The following is an 18,637-nucleotide window of genomic DNA, read 5'->3' as shown; positions in this document are numbered from 1 at the left end:
GATAGCACCAGGGATCCCACAGTCTTTTTCCTCCTCCTCCTCCTCCTCCTCCTCCTCCTACTACTACTACTACTACTACTACTACTCCCTTCTAGCACTGATGACGTTCCCTAGTTGGGTCGTGAGATGTCCGCAAGGAAACCTCCCACTCAGATAGCACCAGGGATCCCACAGTCTTTTTCCTCCTCCTCCTCCTCCTCCAACTACTACTACTACTACTACTACTCCTCTCAGCACTGATAGTGTTCCCTAGTTGGGTCGTGAGATGTCCGCAAGGAAATCTCCCACTCAGATAGCACTGAGGATCCCACAGTCTTTTTCCTCTTCCTCCACCTCCTCCTGCTCCTCCTGCTCCTCCTGCTCCTATTACTACTACTACTACTACTACTAATACTACTACTACTACTACTACTCCCAGCACTGATGGTGTTCCCTAGTTGGGTCGTGAGACGTCCGCAAGGAAACCTCCCACTCAGAGAGCACCAGGGATCCCACAGTCTTTTTCCTCCTCCTCCTCCTCCTCCTCCTCCTACTCCTCCTACTCCTCCTCCTCCTCCTACTACTACTACTACTACTATGACTACTACTACTACTGATGGTGTTACCTTGTTGGGTCGTGAGACGTCTGCAAGGAAACCACCCAGCTCAGACAGCACCAAGGACTCCTCCATCCGTCCTTCCTCCTCCTCCTCCTCCTCCTCCTCCTCCTCCCTTCTAGCACTGATGACGTTCCCTAGTTGGGTCATGAGACGTCTGCAAGGAAACCACCCAGCTCTGAGAAAACCAAGGACCCCCTCTGCAAGTTGTTAACTTAAATATCTTCCAGTAACTTTCCCATTGGGAAGGGCTCTATGTGTGTGTGTTTGTGTCATTTTGTGTGTGTGTGTGTGTGTGTGTTGCCGTTAGTAATTCAGAACGCAACAATACAATCAATGCCAATAACTAACTTACTCGGGCTTGAGGAATGAAAGGAGAAGCTACACACTCCTCCAGATCTCCGATTGAAAAGGAATCCCGACCGATTGTATGCAAATCCCATGCAAATTTTATGCAAACCTCATGCAAATTTTATGCAAATCTAGGCACAAAATCCCTTTTCTTCCCCAAAGAGATCTTTCTCTCTTTTCCAAAGTTCTGCGTTCCCTCCTTTTTTTAAATTTCCTTTTTCTTTTCTTTTTTTTTAAAGCCCGTTGTGGGTTGTTAACCGTTGCCGAGGTGTGTCAACAGGAGGGTTGTGTTGCATCAGCTTTGCGATATTCTAGGAGAGGTTGATTTCCCACTTGTGAGCGAGAATCGGAGCTGCCGGATTGAGAACGCGGAGAACCCGATAGGAGTTTCTTTGTGCTCACACGGGCGGTCCTCGCTTTACGACCGCAAGTGACCTTGAGCGAAACCCTGGCCGCATTTTCGGCCGCCGTGGTTCAGCTGAATGGCCGCGCTTGTTAAAAGTTCACGCGGTCGTTAAGTGAATCCGGCTCCCCCCCCCGTGTGATCACCCCACCCCGGGATTCTGTGACCGTCAGAAGTATGAGTCAGTTGCCGAGCGGCTGAAGATTGAGCCCCTGACCCCGAGGATGTCGGGCATAAGGGGGGGGAAATGGCTCCGTTGTAACTTTGAGTTAAATGAACGGTTATAAATTGAGGACTCTCTGTAGAACTAGTCTTTGACTTGTGACGGTTCACATCCTTCCTTCCTTCCTCTTTCTCTCCCTTCCCCTCCGTTCCCCTGCCTTCTCTTCTTTGTCCCCCTTCTTCCTTCCTTCCTTCCTTCCTTTCCTTTTCTCCCTTCCCTTCGTCCCCTCCTCTTTCCTTTCTTCACTTCCTTCTTCCCCTCCTCTTCCTCCCCACTCCCTCTTTTCCCCATTCATGTACTCCCCTTCCCTTCTTCCCCTTCTTTCTTCCTCTCTCCTTCTTTCCTTCACTCCCTTCTTCCCCTCCTCTCTCCCTCTCTTCTTCCCTTCCCTCCGTTCTTCCCCTCCCTTCCCCATTCATGTACTCCCCTTCCCTTCTTCCCTTTCTTCTCTCCTTCTTTCCTTCTTCCCCTCACCTCCCTCCCTTCTGCTCCTCTCCTCCCTCCCTCCCTTCCTTCCACACTCCCTTCTTCCCCTCCTTCCTCTCTCCCCTGCCTTCCCCATTCATGTACTCCCCTTCTTTCTCTTCTTTCTTCCTTTACTTCCTTCTTCCCCTCCTCTCTCTCCCTCTCTTCTTCTCCTCATTTTCTTCTTTTCTCCCTCCATCCCTTCTTCCCCATTCATGTACTCCCCTTCTTCCCCTTCTTTCTTCCACTCCTTCCTTCCTTCACTTCCTTCTTCCCCTCCTCTCTCTCATTCCCTTCTGCGCCTCCTCCCCTTCCTTCCTTCCTCCCTTGTTCCCCTCCCTTCCCCTCCCCTGCCTTCCCCATTCATGTACTCTCCTTCCCTTCTTCCCCTTCTTTCTTCCTCTCCTCTTTCCTTCACTCTCTTCTTCCCCTCCTGTCCCTCCCTCCCCTTCCTTCTCCTCCCTTCACTTCCTTCTTCCCCTTTCCTCCCTCCCTCCCTTCTGCCCATCCTCTCCTTCCTTCCTTCCACACTCCCTCCTTCCCCTCCTCCTTCCCCTCCCCTCCCCATTCAGGTACTCCCCTTCTTCCCCTTCTTTTTTCCTCTCCTTCCTTCACTTCCTTCTTCCCCTCCTCTCCCTCCCTCCCGTCTTCCCCTCCTTCCTTCCTCCCTCCAATTCCTTCTTCCCCTCCTTCCTGATCTGAGGCCTCCAGGGCGGCAGGTGTGGCTCTCATTCCTCACAGCTGGCACGCCCTCAGTGCAACATGGTTTACGGCATCCGGAGGAGGGGGGGCACAAGAGAGAAGAGAAACGTCACAACGGCACGGGGAAAAAAGGGACGTACGTTTTTCGCACTTAGCGACCGTCACAGCGTCCCCCGCCGTCCCACGATCGAAAGTCTGGACGCTTGGCTGCCGACTCGTAGTTGTGATGGTCGCAGTGTCCCCGTGTGTGTGTGTGTGACGCAGTCCCCTTTTTGTGACCTCCGGACGAGCAAAGTCAGCGGAGGTCTTAATGACCGGGTGACTGATTTAATGACCGCGGCGGCTAGGAAGGGTCGAAAATCGGGGCAAAACCCGCTTCCCGGATGTCTCCCTTTGTGACAGAAACATTAGGGCCCGTTGCGGTCGTAAATCAAGGACTGCCTCTAATTCTTTGAGATTTGGGATTGGACCCGCTTAAGCTCTCTCAATTTCAAAAATGCTTGAAATAGCAGGGGGGAAAAATTGCCCCAAAACTGGAGATACGTTTTTTACAGGTTTTTTTTTTTTTAACAGAGAAGGGGGTTGGACTAGATGACCTCCCAGGTCCCTTCCAACTCTATGATTCTGTAACGGCCTCCTGCTTGAGCAGGGGGTTGGACTAGGTGACTTCCGAGGTCCCTTCCAATTCTATGCTTCTATGATTCTGTAAGGGTCTCCTGCTTGAGCAGGGGGCTGGACTAGATGACCTTTGTGGTCCCTTCTTTTATTCTACAATTTTGTAGGCAGGGTCTCCTGCAGGAGCAGGGGGTTGGACTAGATGACCTTTGTGGTCCCTTCCAACTCTGTCCTTCTATGATTCTGCAAGGGTCTCCTGCTTGAGCAGGGGGCTGGACTAGATGACCTTTGTGGTCCCTTCTTTTATTCTACGATTCTGTAGGCAGGGTCTCCTGCAGGAGCAGGGGGGTTGGAATAGATGACCTTTAGGGTCCCTTCCAACTCTGTCCTATGATTCTGTAAGTCTCCTGCTTGAGCAGGGGGGCTGGGCTAGATGACCTCCGAGGTCCCTTCCAAGTCTGTCCTTCCGTGACTCTGCAAGGGTCTCCTGCCTGAGCACGGGGTTGGACTAGATGACCTCCCAGACCCTTTCCAAATGCGTTCAGAATTCATCCTCTCCTTCGCCCTCTCTCGTCCCTTGCCTGTTCCCTTTTGTCCTTCTGCCTGTTTCCCAAGGCTTTGTTTTTGTTGCCGTTTGTCGACAAACTCACACGCACCCAGAGGCGGTTGAAGGCTGCGCTGATAAACACAAATACGTTCCTCCAAAGAGATAGTTGCGTCTTTTGACCTTCCTCCCTTGCTTTGACCAGCCACCCGTCCTTCAGAAACTGTTAATTTTGGTGCACGGTTGCGACACAATATGAGTTGTGTGATCCTGGAATCCTTGGGCCGGGCGGGACCTTGGAGGTCATCCAGCCCAACCCCCTCCCAAGCAGTAGACCCTGACAGAATCATAGAATGACAGTTGAAAGGGATGTTGGAGGTCATCTAGTCCAACCCCGTTCCCAAGCGGTAGACCTTGACAGAATCATAGAATAACAGAGTTGGAAACGGACGTTGGAGGTCATCTAGTCCAACCCCCTGCTCAAGCCGGAGACACTTACAGAATTGTAGAATAACAGAGTTGAAAGGGACCTCGGAGATCATCTAGTCCAACCCCCTTCCCAAGCAGTAGACCCTGACAGAATCATAGAAGGACAGTTGAAAGGGATGTTGGAGGTCATCTAGTCCAACCCCGTTCCCAAGCAATAGACCTTGACGGAATCATAGAATAACAGAGTTGGAAATGGACGTTGGAGGTCATCTAGTCCAACCCCCTGCTCAAGCCGGAGACACTTACAGAATCATGGAATTATGGAGTTGGAAGGGACCTCAGAGATCATCTAGTCCAGCCCCCTGCTCAAGCAGTAGACCCTGACAGAATCATAGAAGGACACAGTTGGAAGTGATCTCGGAGGTCATCTAGTCCAGCCCCCTTCGCAAGCAGTAGACCCTTAATCACAGACTGACAGAACTGGAAGGGACCTGGGAGGTCATCCAGTCCAACCCCCTGCTCAAGCAGGAGACCCTGACAGAATCATAGAAGGACACAGTTGGAAGTGATCTAGTCCAGCCCCCTTCGCAAGCAGTAGACTCTTAAAGAATCCCAGAAGGACAGAACTGGAAGGGACCTGGGAGGTCATCTAGTCCAACCCCCTGCTCAAGCAGGAGACCCCTACAGGATCACGGAATGACAGAGATGGGAGGGATCTCGGAGGTCATCTAGTCCAGCCCACTGCTCAAGCAGGAGACCCTTACATGATCATGGAACGACAGAGATGGAAGGGGCCTGGGAGGTCATCTAGTCCAGCCCACTGCTCAAGCAGGAGACCCTTACATGATCATGGAACGACAGAGATGGAAGGGTCCTGGGAGGTCATCTAGTCCAACCCCCTGCTCAAGCAGGAGACCCTGACAGAATCATAGAAGGACACAGTTGGAAGTGATCTAGTCCAGCCCCCTTCGCAAGCAGTAGACTCTTAAAGAATCCCAGAAGGACAGAACTGGAAGGGACCTGGGAGGTCATCTAGTCCAACCCCCTGCTCAAGCAGGAGACCCTTCCAGAATTATAGAATAACAGAGATGGAAGTGATCTTGGAGGTCATCTAGTCGAACCCTCTGCTCAAGCAGGAGACCCTTACAGGATCATGGAACAACAGAGATTGAAGGGGCCTGGGAGGTCATCTAGTCCAGCCCACTGCTCAAGCAGGAGACCCTTACATGATCATGGAACGACAGAGATGGAAGGGTCCTGGGAGGTCATCTAGTCCAACCCCCTGCTCAAGCAGGAGACCCTTACAGGATCACGGAACGACAGAGATGGAAGGGACCCGGGAGGTCATCCAGTCCAACCCCCTGCTCAAGCAGGAGACCCTTACAGGATCACGGAACGACAGAGATGGAAGGGGCCTGGGAGGTCATCTAGTCCAACCCCCTGCTGGCCGGGGGATTCTGGGAGCGGAGGTCCACCCGCCTTCATGTGGCTGAGATTGAGTCTGGTAACAACGTTGATTTGTTATTGCCAAGAAGGGTGTCAGACACACCCTTGTCTGGTTTAATTTATTTAATGTGCATTTCATAAGATCGGTCGGCTTTATGTAATTATGTGTGCTGTAATTAGGACATAATGTACCGGTAACGTTCCTCAGCGGGCGACAGTCGGCGTTAAGCGGGCCTGAAGCGTTTGGAAGGATTTCCGGGAGAATCCGCTGGGCGGGACCAAACGAAGCGAAAACCCCCAAAAGGAAAGCAAAAGAAAGGAAAGGAAAGAGCAAGGGACGGGAAAGGAAGGAAGGAGGGAAAAAAGGAGAGAGGAAAGGAAGGGAAGGGAAGAAAGAGGAGAGAAAGGAAGGAAAAAAGGGGAGGATAGGAAAGGAAAAGAGAGAGGGAAGGAAGGGAAGGGAAGAAAGGAGAGGAAGGAAAAAAGGGAAGGGAAGGAAAGAGGAAAAAGGAGAGAGGGAAGGGAAGAAAAGGGAAGAAAGAGGAGAGAAAGAAAGGAAAAAGGGAGGATAGGAAAGAGGGAAAAAGGAGAGAGGGAAGGAAGGGAAGGAAAGAAAGAGGAGAGAAAGGAAGGAAAAAAGGGGAGGATAGGAAAGAGGGGAAAAGGAGAGAGGAAGGGAAGGGAAGGAAGGAAAGAAAAAAGGAAAAAGAGGAGAGAAAGGAAAGGAAGGGAAGGAAAGGAAAAGGAAGAAAGAGGAGAGAAAGGAAGGGAAAAAGGGGAGGATAGGAAAGAGGAAAAAGAGAGAAAAGGGAAGAAAGAGGAGAGAAAGGAAGGAAAAAGGGAAGGGAAGGAAAGAGGAAAAAAGGAGAGGGAAGGAAGGGAAGGGAAGAAAGGAGAGAAAGGAAGGAAAAGGGAGGATAGGAAAGAGGAAAAAAGGAGAGGGAAGGAAGGGAAGGGAAGAAAGAGAAAGGAAGGAAAAAAGGGAAGGATAGGAAAGAGGAAAAAAGGACAGAGGGAAGGAAGGGAAGGGAAGAAAGAGAGAAAGGAAGGAAAAAAGTGAAGGATAGGAAAGAGGAAAAAAGGAGAGAGGGAAGGGAAGGGAAGGGAAGAAAGAGGAGAGAAAGGAAGGAAAAGGGAGGATAGGAAAGAGGAAAAAAGGAGAGAGGGAAGGGAAGAAAAGGGAAGAAAGAGGAGAGAAAGGAAGGAAAAAGGGAGGATAGGAAAGTGGAAAAAAGGAGAGAGGGAAGGAAGGGAAGGGAAGAAAGAGGAGAAAAAGGAAGGAAAAAAGGGGAGGATAGGAAAGAGGAAAAAAGGAGAGAGGGAAGGAAGGGAAGGGAAGAAAGGAAGGAAAAAAGGGAAGGATAGGAAAGGAAAAAAGGAGAGAGGAAAGGAAGGGAAGGGAAGAAAAGGGAAGAAAGAGAAAGGAAGGAAAAGGGAGGATAGGAAAGAGGAAAAGAGGGAAGGAAGGGAAGGGAAGGCAAGAAAAGGGAAGAAAGAGGAGAGAAAGGAAGGAAAAAAGGGAAGGGAAGGAAAGAGGAAAAAAGGAGAGAGGGAAGGAAAGAAAAGGGAAGAAAGAGGAGAGAAAGGAAGGGAAAAGGAAGGGAAGAGGAAAAAAGGAGAGAGGAAAGGAAGGGAAAGGAAGAAAGAGGAGAGTAAGGAAGGAAAAAGGAAGGGAAGGAAAGAGGAAAAAAGAGGGAAGGAAGGGAAGGAAAGGAAAAGGAGAGAAAGGAAGGAAAAATGGGAAGGGAAGAGAAGGAACGAGGGAAGGAAGGAGAGGAAAAGGAAAGAAAGGACAAAGATGGAAGGAAAGAGGAAAAGGGAAGGATGGAAGGAAAGGAGGTGAGAGGGAAGGAAGATAGACGATCGTTTCTCCCCCCCACACACACTGCCATTCTCACTTCAGACGGCCTCTGTGTGTGTGTGTGTGTGTGTGTGTGTGTGTGTGTGTGTGTGTGTCTCCCTTCAAAGCGGTCGGTCGTCAGCCGGAGGAACCGCTCGGCCCTTCCCCGTTGCCGGCTCCCTGGAGGGGAAGCTCCCCCTTCGACCGTCTTAACCTCCCGTTTGGCTTTCGTCGCAGGGCGTTTCGCACTCGGGACCCCGGAGCGATGGCGGCGAGCTGACCCGGCACCCAGGACCGGGCTGAGGATGAGCTGCACTGCCTCCCTGCGAGGGAAGATCTCCGGGGCCTTCTACAACCACGGCTTGCGCTGCGCCTCCTGCCCGATTCCCATCATCCTCTTCACCGGCCTCTGCGTCCTGGCCTGCTGGTGAGAGGCCCCGGGGGATTCTGGGAGTGGAAGTCCTCCCCTCTTAAAGTTTGTTGACTGGGGGATTCTGGGAGTTGAAGTCCTCCAGTCTTAAAGCTTCCTTGCTGGGGACTTCTGGGAGTTAATATCCACCCCTCTTAAAGCATGGAGACTAGGGGATTCTGGGAGTCGAAGTTCTCCCCTCTTGAAGCATGGAGACTGAGGGATTCTGGGAGTTAATATCCACCCCTCTTGAAGCATGGAGACTGAGGGATTCTGGGAGTTGAAGTCCTCCTCTTAAAGCATGCCAGCTGGGGGATTCTGGGAGTCGAAGTTCAGCCATCTTAAAGCATGCTGCCTGGGGGATTCTGGGAGTTGAAGTCCTCCCTTCTTAAAGCATGGAGACTGAGGGATTCTGGGAGTTGAAGTCCTCCTCTTAAAGCAGGCCAGCTGGGGGATTCTGGGAGTCGAAGTTCAGCCATCTTAAAGCATGCTGCCTGGGGGATTCTGGGAGTTGAAGTCCTCTTAAAGCAGGCCAGCTGGGGGATTCTGGGAGTCGAAGTTCAGCCATCTTAAAGCATGCTGCCTGGGGGATTCTGGGGGTGGAAATCCTCCCCTCTTCTGGGGGATTCTGGGAGTCGAAGTCCACCCCTCTTAAAGCATGGCCGGCTGGGGGATTCTGGGAGTTGAACCTGTGACAGATTCCCAGGCGTTTACGTGAGAAAGGGGGACTTTGGAGCGGCCTCGGGAGTTGACTTCCGCTTTCCCTCCCTTGCAGCTACCCGTTGCTCAAGCTCCCGCTTCCGGGCACGGGGCCCGTGGAGTACACCACCCCGGTGAAGGACTACTCCACGCCTCCCCCCTTCCCGGCCGGCCAGCAAGGAGAGCCCGGCGAGCGCCCCGACTGGGTAGGTAGGAGGAACGACGGAGCCATTTTGTGAATCGTGGTTGATCTCGAGAGCCTCCCGTTCTCCGAGCTTGGAGGGTGGGGTGGGGGGGTCGCTGTCTTCTGGCAGACGTTTCGGGACCCAACTAGGGAACGTCATCAGGGCTGGAAGGGAGGGAGGGGCTTTGTTCTCCTCCTCCACCTTCCTCCTCCTCCTGTATTTCTCCCCTTCTCCTTCTGTACGTCTCCTTTTCTTCCTCCTCCTCCTCCTCTACTTCTCCCCTTTCTCCTCCTCCTCCTGTACTTCTCCTCTCTTCCTCCTCCACCTGTACTTCTCTCCTCCTCCTCCTCCTCCTCTACTTTTGTCCTTCTCCCATACTTTTCCCCTCTTCCTCCTGTACTCCCCTCCTCTTCTTTCTCCTCCTGTACTTCTCTCTTCCTCCTCCTCCTCTACTTCTCCCCTTTCTCCTCCCTCTCCCATACTTTTCCTCTCTTTTTCCTCCTCCTGTACTTCTCTCCTCTTCTTTCTCCTGTACTCCTCTCCTCCTNTCCCCTTTCTCCTCCTCCTCCTGTACTCCTCCTCCTGCACTTCTCTCCTCCTCCTCCTATACCCCCTTCCTTCTCCTGTACTTCTTCCCTCTTCTTCCTCCTGTACTTTTCCTCTCCTCCTCCTGTACTCCTCTCCTCCTCCTTCCCCTACTTCTCCCCTTTCTCCTCCTCCTCCTGTACTCCTCCTCCTGCACTTCTATCCTCCTCCTCCCATATTTCCCCTCTTCTTCCTCCTCCTGTACTTCTCATCCTCTTCCTGTACTTCTCTTCCTCCTGTATTTTACTCCTCCTCCTTCTCTTCCTCTAGTCCTCCTCCTGTATTTCTGTCTTCTTTCTCCTCCTGTACTTCTATCCTCCTCTTCCTCCTCCTCCTCCTCCTCCCCCTGCAGAGATGGAATTCCAATCTTGCAAATTCAATGGACTTAACGTTAGAATCAAATGGAATTAGCTCCTCGGGATGTTGTTTTCCTCTCTCTGGTCTACCTCGCAAGGCTCACCCTATTCACCCCCGTCGTATTTGGGTGTGTGTGTGTGTGTTTTCTCTCCTCCAGTACTCCGGAGCCCCCGTGGCCTACATCCAACAGGTCCTGGTGAAAGCCACCGTTTCCCCGTGGCCAAAGACCTTCCTGCCCGTCGACGTCTTCCGCTCTCCGCTCGCCCGGGTCTTCCAGCTGGTGGAGGAAATCCGCAACCACGTTTTGCGAGACGGGTACGTCAGAAAACGAGGACCCCCTTCTCGGGGCTTCCTCTCTTTACACACACACACACACACACTCCCAGCAGGGACACAAAAAAGGACATTCGACGGAGGGGTGGCGGTTTCGCAAGTGGTCCTCGTTTGGCGACCACAAAGGCGCCCTGAATCTCTGTTGCTATGCGAGACGTTTGCCGATTCAGTTTGGCTCCCGTGTTTCGCTGCCTCCCTTGCCAACGTTGTGAAGTGAACCCCTCCCGTCATTAAGCGAATCACCCAGGTCATTAAAGGAATCGGGTGGAAGGCCACCCAAAGGGATCACGTGACCTATATCCCTCCTCCGGGATGCCGCAACCGTCATAACTACGAGTCAGTTGCCCAGGGTCTGAATTTTGATCAGCTAAGCCTGGGGAGGCTGCAACGGTTGTAAGGAGGAGGAACGGCCTTAAGTGGCGTTTTCCGGGGCCGTGGCAAGTCCGAATGGTCACTAAATGAACGGTCGCAAGTCCAAAGTATGGTTGCATCCTTCCAGCCTGGAGGAATTTTATTTGGCCGACAGGGTGTAAGATTTAGCATCCCGAGATGTGGGTGGTTTTCCAGGCCTTGTGTTCGTTCCTTCCTTCCTTCCCTTTTTCCTCTCCTTCCTTCCTTCCCTTTTTCCTCTCCTTCCTTCCCTCTCTCCCTCTGTCCTTCCATCCTTCCCACTCTTTTTTCTCTCCGTCCTTCCTTCTTTCTTCCCTCCCTCCCTCCGTCCTTCCATCCTTCCTCTTTTTCCTCTCCTTCTTTCTTTCCTTCCTTCCTCCCTCCTTCGCTCCTTCCTCCATCCTTCTGTCCTTCCCATCCTTTTTCCTCTCCTTCCTTCCTTCCTTCCTTCCTTCCTTCCTTCCTTCCTTTCCCCCCTCCCTCCCTCCTTCTGTCCTTCCATCCTTCCTACCCTTTTTCCTCTCCTTCCTTCCCTCCCTCCCTCCCTCCTTCCATCATTCCTACCCTTTTTCCTCGCCTTCCTTCTTTCCTTCCTTCTCGCTCCCTCCCTCTGTCCGTCCTTTTCTTCTTTTCTTGAATCAAAGCTGACAATTTAGCCATCTCTCACTAACTCCATCAAGTTTTTTCCAGTTGTGGGAATCAAAGTATTCTATTTTTGTGTGTAGTATTGCTGCCATCGACATATATAACACAATCGTTGCTCGTTTGACGTCTTGTCTTCTCCCTTCTGTCTTTCGGCGCCCAGTTCCCGGATTCAAAGTTTGGACGATACCTGCCTTCAACTGACCGATCTCTTGCCCGGCTTGAAGAAACTTCGGGGTCTGCTCCCCGAACATGGCTGCCTCCTCCTCTCCCCGGCGAATTTTTGGCAGAACGACCAGGAGCGTTTCAGCGCGGACCCCGATATCATTAAAACCGTACACCAGCACGAGCCCAAGACCTTGCAGACGTCGGCTACGCCGAAAGGTAGGGATAGCTGAACCCTGCGGGACTTTGGCAACCACGTAGGCGCCATTCCCGAATAGCTGAAGATGCTGGGAGTTGAAGTCTACCCTTGAGAAGACAAGGTGGAGTGACCAGTTCTTCTCAACCTCCACAAGACGGGTGGACCGCAAATCCCAGCATTCCCCCAACCAGCCAAGCCGGTTGAAACCCACCCAGCTTAAGGTTGCAGAGGTTGAGAAACACTGGGAGAGACGGAGGGATGTCAACAAACATCCACCAGGATCTCCAAGTTGAGCAGTTTCTCCAGGTCACCAAGCACATCCTTCAAGGTGGATGGTTCTCAACCTCTGCAACTTTAAGATGGGTGGACCTCAAATCCCAGAGTTCCCCCAATCAGCCAAGCCGGTTAAAACCCACCCAGCTTAAGCTTGTGAAGGTTGAGAAACACTGGGGGAGACAGAGGGATGTCAACGGGCGTTCACCGGGATCTCTGAGTTGAGCGATTTTTCCAGGTCACCAAGCACGTCCTTCAAGATGGATGGTTCTCAACCTCTCCAACTTTAAGAGGGTGGACTTCAACTCCCAGAATGCCTCCAACCAGCCAAGCCAGTTGAAGTTCACCCATCATAAGGTTGGGAAGGCTGAGATACACTGGGAGAGACGGATGGACATCAACCGGCGTTCACCAGTGTTTGAACAGTGTCTCCAGATCATCAAGCGCATCCTTCAAGAGGGATGTTTCTCAAATTCTGCAACTTGAAGATGGGTGGACTTCAATTCCCAGAATTCCCCCAACCAGCCAAGCCAGTTGAAGTCTACCCACCATAAAGTTGTGGATGTTGAGAAACACTGGGAGAGACGGAGGGATGTCAACAAGCGTTCATCACGATTTCCAGATTGAACAGTGTTTCCAGCTCACCAAGCACATCCTTCAAGATGGATGGTTCTCAACCTCTCTCAACTTGAAGATGGGTGGACTTCAACTCCCAGAATTCCCCCCAACTGACCAAGCCAATTGAAGTTTACCCACCTTAAGTTTGCTGAAATTGAGAAACACTGGGAGAGACGGAGGGATGTCAATGACCGTTCACCAGTCTTTGAACAGCGTTTCCAGATCCCCAAGCCAGTCCTTCAAGATGGATGCTTGTATCACCCTGTTCATGGCTTGGTGTCCTTCCCACTCACCTCCTGTTCTTCTCCTGGTGTCTTCAGATCTCCTGTTCGGCGTGCCGGGAAAGTACAGCGGGGTGAATCTCTACAACCGGAAGCGAGTGGTTGTCTACGCCATCACCTTGGGTCTCCGTCATTATGACGCCAGGTGAGTTCCTTTCCGAAACTGGGACATTCTGGAGAAACTTTTGACCAGGTGGGACCTTCCTCGTGGCGTTCTCCATCTGTCGTGTGGTGGGTGTTCGATTCTTAAAAACCCACATTTTGGAGAGTTTGTCCCTGATTGGACCAGCCACATGTAAGTCAGATTTTACTCTAGCAATACAGGTTACGACCTCAAGTTACGACCGTGCCCATCCTGGTTGTAACTCGTGACGGCCGTAAAATGGGCAGGTCGTGGGAGCTGACGACCATTATGTCGTTAAGCGAATCATTGCGGTCGTGAAGCAAATCGACGGTTTGCCGTGGTACGCTATTCCGCAAACCGGAAGTCCTCAAGTTACGACTTTAATGGAATCTGCCCAACTTAGGACAGTCGTAAAATGGATAGATTGTGTGACTGTATGAGCTTTTTTCCAGAGGTCGTTAAGTGAATCAATGTCATTAAGCAAAGCAATGGTCGGTTATGACGTGGTTGGGTAAAAACTGAAAGCCCAAGTAGTCCTCGAGTTATGACGGTAACGGACTCTTCCCATCATGGTTCTGACTCGTGACACTTATAAAATGGTTGGATTCTGTGACAACCTTTTTTGTGGCGGTCGTTAAGTGAATCACTCCGGTCCTTAAGCGAAACAATGGTTTGCTATGGGGTGATTTCTCCCCATAACTGGAAATGCAGCTAGCCCTCAAGTTACGACTGTAAAGAAATCTGCCCAATACGCTGGTGGCTCGTGTCGGTCATAAAATGGCTGGGCTGCCTGACTGTGACGGTCGTTAAGTGAATCACTGCAGCGAAGCAATGGTTTGTGATGACATGGTTTTTCCCGAAAAACGGAAAGAAATGCCCGTTTTCAGCGGGAATGTCTCGGAATGCGGTCACATGACTGCTGGACGCTGCATACGGATGTTCCATTCACTTCCAGTGGGCCGTTCTAGGCCTGGGAGTCCTTCTCACGGCCTCCGAGGCCTAGAATGGATTCCCGGAAGTGGCATCCATGCACTTGCAATGGGCCGTTCTAGGCCTGGGAGTCTTTCTCACGGCCTCCGAGGCCTAGAATGGATTTCCGGAAGTGGCATCCATGCACTTCTGACGGGCCGTTCTAAGCCTGGAAGGCCTCCTTCAGGTCTCCAAGGCCTAGACTGGACTTCCGGAAGTGGCATCCATGCACTTCCAGTGGGCCGTTCTAGGCTTGGGAGTCTTTCTCCCAGCCTCCGAGGTCTAGAATGGATTTCCGGAAGTGGCATCCATGCACTTCTGGCAGGCCGTTCTAAGCCTGGAAGGCCGCCTTCAGGCCTCCAAGGCTTAGAGTGGACTTCCGGAAGCAGTATGCGTTCAGCCGGTTCTCCGTACTCAGCCGAATTTAGCTACCGATTCCGCCGAACTGGTGCGAACCAGCTGAATCCCACCACTGCCCTCCCCCCACGCCTTGTGGATGATGGGACCGCTTGTTTGCTTGCTCCCCGCTCCAGGTTTCTCGCCAGCCTCCGCTCGCGGCTGACGCTGCTACATCCCAGCGCCAACAGCAGCCTCCAGGAACACCAGATGATCCACGTCCATTTTAAGGAAGAAATCGGCGTTGCCGAACTCATCCCGCTGGTGACCACCTACATCATCCTCTTCGCTTACATCTACTTCTCCACGCGTAAGTCTCGAGTAAGCTTAGTGGCCGTCCTGGTTCAGGACAGGCAATGCTTTACGAGGGGAGGACTTCAACTCCCAGAATCCCCCAGCCGGCATGCTTCAAGAGGGGAGGACTTCAACTCCCACAATCCCCCAGCCACCATGCTTTAAGAGGGGTGGACTTCAACTCCCACAATCCCCCAGCCACCATGCTTTAAGAGGGGTGGACTTCAACTCCCAGAATCCTTTTCTGCCTCTCTCACTCGAAGGCTGATGGGTAATTTTGTTCGTTTTCCTCCTCCAGGCAAGATCGACATGGTGAAATCCAAGTGGGGTCTGGCTTTGGCGGCCGTCGTGACGGTGCTCAGCTCCCTGCTCATGTCCGTCGGGCTGTGCACGCTCTTCGGACTCACGCCGACACTCAACGGAGGGTAGGTTGCTGAAAGGGAGTTCCGGGCTGAATTGCGGCGAGCCGGATACTGGGAGCAGGTTCCGGACGAGAGATCACTCTCAGAGGGAGTCCAGATGACCATCTATTTAAATCCGGGAGTCCTTCATCCCCGTCACATCTTTACGGAAACCGATTCCATTAAAGCTCTCTCTGTAGCTGAAAGATTGTGGGGTTCTTGGTGGTCTCGGCGCTGGGTGGTGTTCTTCCAGATGTTTCATGACCCTTCTAGGGAACGTCATCAGTGCTAGAAAGGAGTTGGGTGAGTGGAGAGGAGGAGGACTGTGGGGTCCTTGGTGCTCTCTGAGCTTGGTGGTTGTCTTGCGGACGTCTCATGACCCTATTTGGTAACATCATCAGTGCTAGAAAGGAGAGGGGTTTGCCGGGAGAAGGAGGACTGTGGGGTCCTTGGTGCTCTCTGAGCTGGGTGGTTTTCTTGCCGTTTCATGACCCAACTAGGTAACACCATCAGTGCTAGAAAGCAGTGGGATTTGTGGAGAGGAGGAGGAAGGAAGAAGGAGGAGGAGGAGGAAGAGAGAGAGAAGGACGACAACGAGAACAGTGGGGTCTTTGGTGCTCTCTGAGCTTGCAGACGTTTCATGACCGTACTAGGTAACACCATCAGTGCCAGAAGGGAGTTGGGTTAGTGGAAAGGACGAGGAGCGTCAGCAGCGGGCAAACATGCTCGTGCGTGCTCCATTTAAGTGCGCTGCACACATTGCTCGCGCGGATGGAAGAGCTCATGCGCTTGCCGGCCGCTCATGTGGAACCATCCCCTTCCCATCCGCAAAACCGGAAAATTTGGGAAACTCCACTTTAGCTCTTCTGTTCGTGGATGTGCAGACCACTGTAGAACGAGCTCCTGGCGGACATTTACGGACACCGAGACATCCGTTGTTTAGTTTCCCGTTTTTGCAAGTTTAAACATCTGGAAACGGCCGCTCCCGACTTTATTTGTGTTTTGCAAATCATCTTGAGAAAAATGTGTCAGTCCTTTTGTCCGACAACGGCAAGTCATTCCTTTCTCCTCCCAGCTTGCTCCGGGCCGGTGTTTTTCACGTTTGGTTTAGCTTCCGTATCCTTTTTTCTTCCAGGGAGATTTTCCCGTACTTGGTAGTTGTGATCGGCATCGAGAACGTGCTGGTTCTCACCAAATCGGTGGTGTCCACGCCGGTCGACCTGGAAGTGAAGCTGCGCATCGCGCAAGGTACATAAAAGAGTGGTGTTTTTTGTCCTTGAAGAGGTTTCGCCGGCCGTAACCTCGCCACCGTTTCGGGGTGATCGCCGGTCTTCACCTCGCTACCGTTTCGGGGTGATTGTCGGCCTTAACCTCGCCACCCTTTCGGGTTGATCGCCAGTCGTAACCTCGTCACTGTTTCGGGGTGATCGCCGGCCATAATCTCGACAATGTTTTGGGGTGATCACCGGTCTTAACCTCGCCACAGTTTCAGGCTGATCACTGGCCTTAACCTCGCCGCTCTTTTGGGGTGATCACTGGCCTTAACTTTGTCACCGTTTTGGAGTGATTGTCAGCCGTAACCTCCCCACTGTTTCGGGGTGATCGCCAGCCTTAACTTCGCCACTGTTTCGGGTTGATCGGCGTCCTTAACCTCGCCACTGTTTTGGGGTGATCACCGACCTTAACCTTGCTACTGTTTCACAGTGATCACCGGTCTTAACCTCGCCACTATTTCAGGGTGATCGCCAGCCTTAACCTCGCCACCCTTTCACGGTAATTGCCTGCCTTAACCTCGCCACTGTTTTGGGGTGATCGCCGGCCTTAACCTCGCCACAGTTTCACGGTGATCACCGGCCTTAACCTCGCCACCCTTTCACGGTAATTGCCTGCCTTAACCTCGCCACCGTTTCAGGGTGATCACCGGCCTTAATCTCGCCACTTTTTCGGTGTGATCGCCAGCCTTAACCTCGCCACTCTTTTGGAGTGATTGCCGGCCTTAACCTCGCCACCATTTCGGTGTGATCGCCAGCCTTAACCTTGCCACTCTCTTTCCAGGTTTGAGTAACGAGAGTTGGTCCATCATGAAGAACATGGGCACCGAGTTGGGGATCATCCTGATTGGCTATTTCACCTTCGTCCCGGCCATCCAGGTAATGGGAGGGGCTGGGAGATTCTTCTGAGGTAATCCTCGGCTTACGACCATTCGTTTAGCGACCGACGTTCCGACGGAGCTTCTGAGGCGCACTCGGCACCAATGTTCTCATATCCCATCTCTTATATCTAAAAATAAGTCCACAAAGTCTCATTGTTTTAGTCCTTACAACGCCTGAAAAATAGCTCACACCAGACCTCATCGACCCTGTATTCGGTCTCTCAAGATGGATACCACGGGTCTCTGCAGCCTTGGCAACGTTACAACTTGTGGACTTCACAACTCCCAAGATGCCACGGCTTGTGGACTTCAGCTCCCAGGATCCCACGACTTGTGGGTTTTAACTCCCAGAATGCCACGACTTGTGGGCTTCAACTTCCAGAATTCTGCAGCTGGTGGACTTCAACACCCAGAATTCCTCAGCCAGCATGGCTGGCTGAGGAATTCTGGGTATTGAAGTCCACAAATCGTAAAGTTGTCAAGCTTGGCCCAGCTCACAGGAAAAGCCGATTTTCTAGAACTTTCCTACAGTTGGACCCTATCCTCAGTTTTCTATTTATTGTGGCTGGGTTTGGGCCTCTCTCTGTTTCTCTCCCTCTTTCTCTTTCATTCTGTCTCTCTATCTCCCTCTATCTTTCACTGTCCCTCTTTATCTCCCTCTCTCTCTCTCTCTCTCTTTCATTCTCTCTCCCTCGTTCTCTTTCTCATTCTGATTCTTACTCTTTCATTCTGTCTCTTTCACTCTCCCTCTCTCTTTTTTCCCTCTCTCTCCCTCTCCTTTCTCTCTTTCATTCTCTCTGCCTTGTTCTCTAATTCTGATTCTCTTTCTCTTTCATTCTCTTTCTCTCTTTCGTTCTCTCTCTCGTTCTTTCCCATTCTGATTCTCTTTCTCTCTTCTCTTCCTCTCTCCCTCGTTCTCTCTCTCTTTTCTCTCCCTCTCCCTCTCATTCTTTCTGTTTCTCTTTCATTCTGTCTCTCTCTCTCTTTTACTTTCCCACTCCCTCTTTCTCCCTCTTTCTCTTTCTTTCATTCATTCTCCCTCATTCTCCCTCTCAGTCTCTTTCTCTTTCATTCTGTCTCTCCCTCTCCTTTCTCTCCCTCTTTCTCGATCCCTCTTTTTTCTCTCCCTCTCTCGTTCTCTTTCTCTTTCATTCTCTCTCTCTTGTTCTCTCTTTCATTCTGTCTCTCCCTCTTTCTCTCCCTCTCCCTCTTCTTTCATTCTCCCTCGCTCTCTCATTCTGATTCTCTTTCTCTTTCATTCTGTCTCTCTATCTCCCTCTCTTTCACTGTCCCTCTTTATCTCCCTCTCTCTTTCTCTCTCTCCCTCCCTCTCTCTCTCTTTCTATCTGCCTCTCCCTCTTTCTCTCTCTCTCTTCCATTCTCTCTCCCTTGTCCTCTTTCTCATTTTGATTCTCTTTCATTCTGTCTCTTTCACTCTCCCTCTTTTTTCCCTCTTTCTCTCTCCCTCTCCTTTCTGTCTTTCTCTCTTTCATTCTCTCTGCCTTGTTCTCTCATTCTGATTCTCTTTCTCTTTCATTCTGTCTCCTTTCT

The 18,637-nt window shown here is 51.7% G+C and overlaps 1 protein-coding gene across 1 annotated transcript in view; it reads left to right on the top strand.

The window, feature by feature from the left end:
• The first annotated feature begins 7,919 nt into the window (after positions 1–7,919).
• SCAP (SREBF chaperone) overlaps positions 7,920–18,637 on the top strand; it is a 34,386-nt gene continuing 23,668 nt past the window's right edge. The window contains exons 1-9 of the mRNA XM_015828649.1: positions 7,920–8,041; positions 8,799–8,928; positions 10,007–10,164; positions 11,378–11,598; positions 12,790–12,895; positions 14,377–14,549; positions 14,832–14,958; positions 16,070–16,182; positions 16,990–17,084. Coding sequence (XP_015684135.1) covers positions 7,920–8,041; positions 8,799–8,928; positions 10,007–10,164; positions 11,378–11,598; positions 12,790–12,895; positions 14,377–14,549; positions 14,832–14,958; positions 16,070–16,182; positions 16,990–17,084 — 1,245 coding nt within the window. The remainder of the gene's footprint in view (positions 8,042–8,798; positions 8,929–10,006; positions 10,165–11,377; positions 11,599–12,789; positions 12,896–14,376; positions 14,550–14,831; positions 14,959–16,069; positions 16,183–16,989; positions 17,085–18,637) is intronic.

The sequence above is a fragment of the Protobothrops mucrosquamatus genome, unplaced genomic scaffold (genome assembly GCF_001527695.2).
Source record: "Protobothrops mucrosquamatus isolate PMUCROS unplaced genomic scaffold, P.Mucros_1.0 scaffold4764, whole genome shotgun sequence".
Lineage (NCBI taxonomy): Eukaryota > Metazoa > Chordata > Lepidosauria > Squamata > Viperidae > Protobothrops > Protobothrops mucrosquamatus.
The sequence above is the reverse complement of the archived record's forward strand: the minus strand, read 5'-3'. Positions and strand labels throughout refer to the sequence as shown.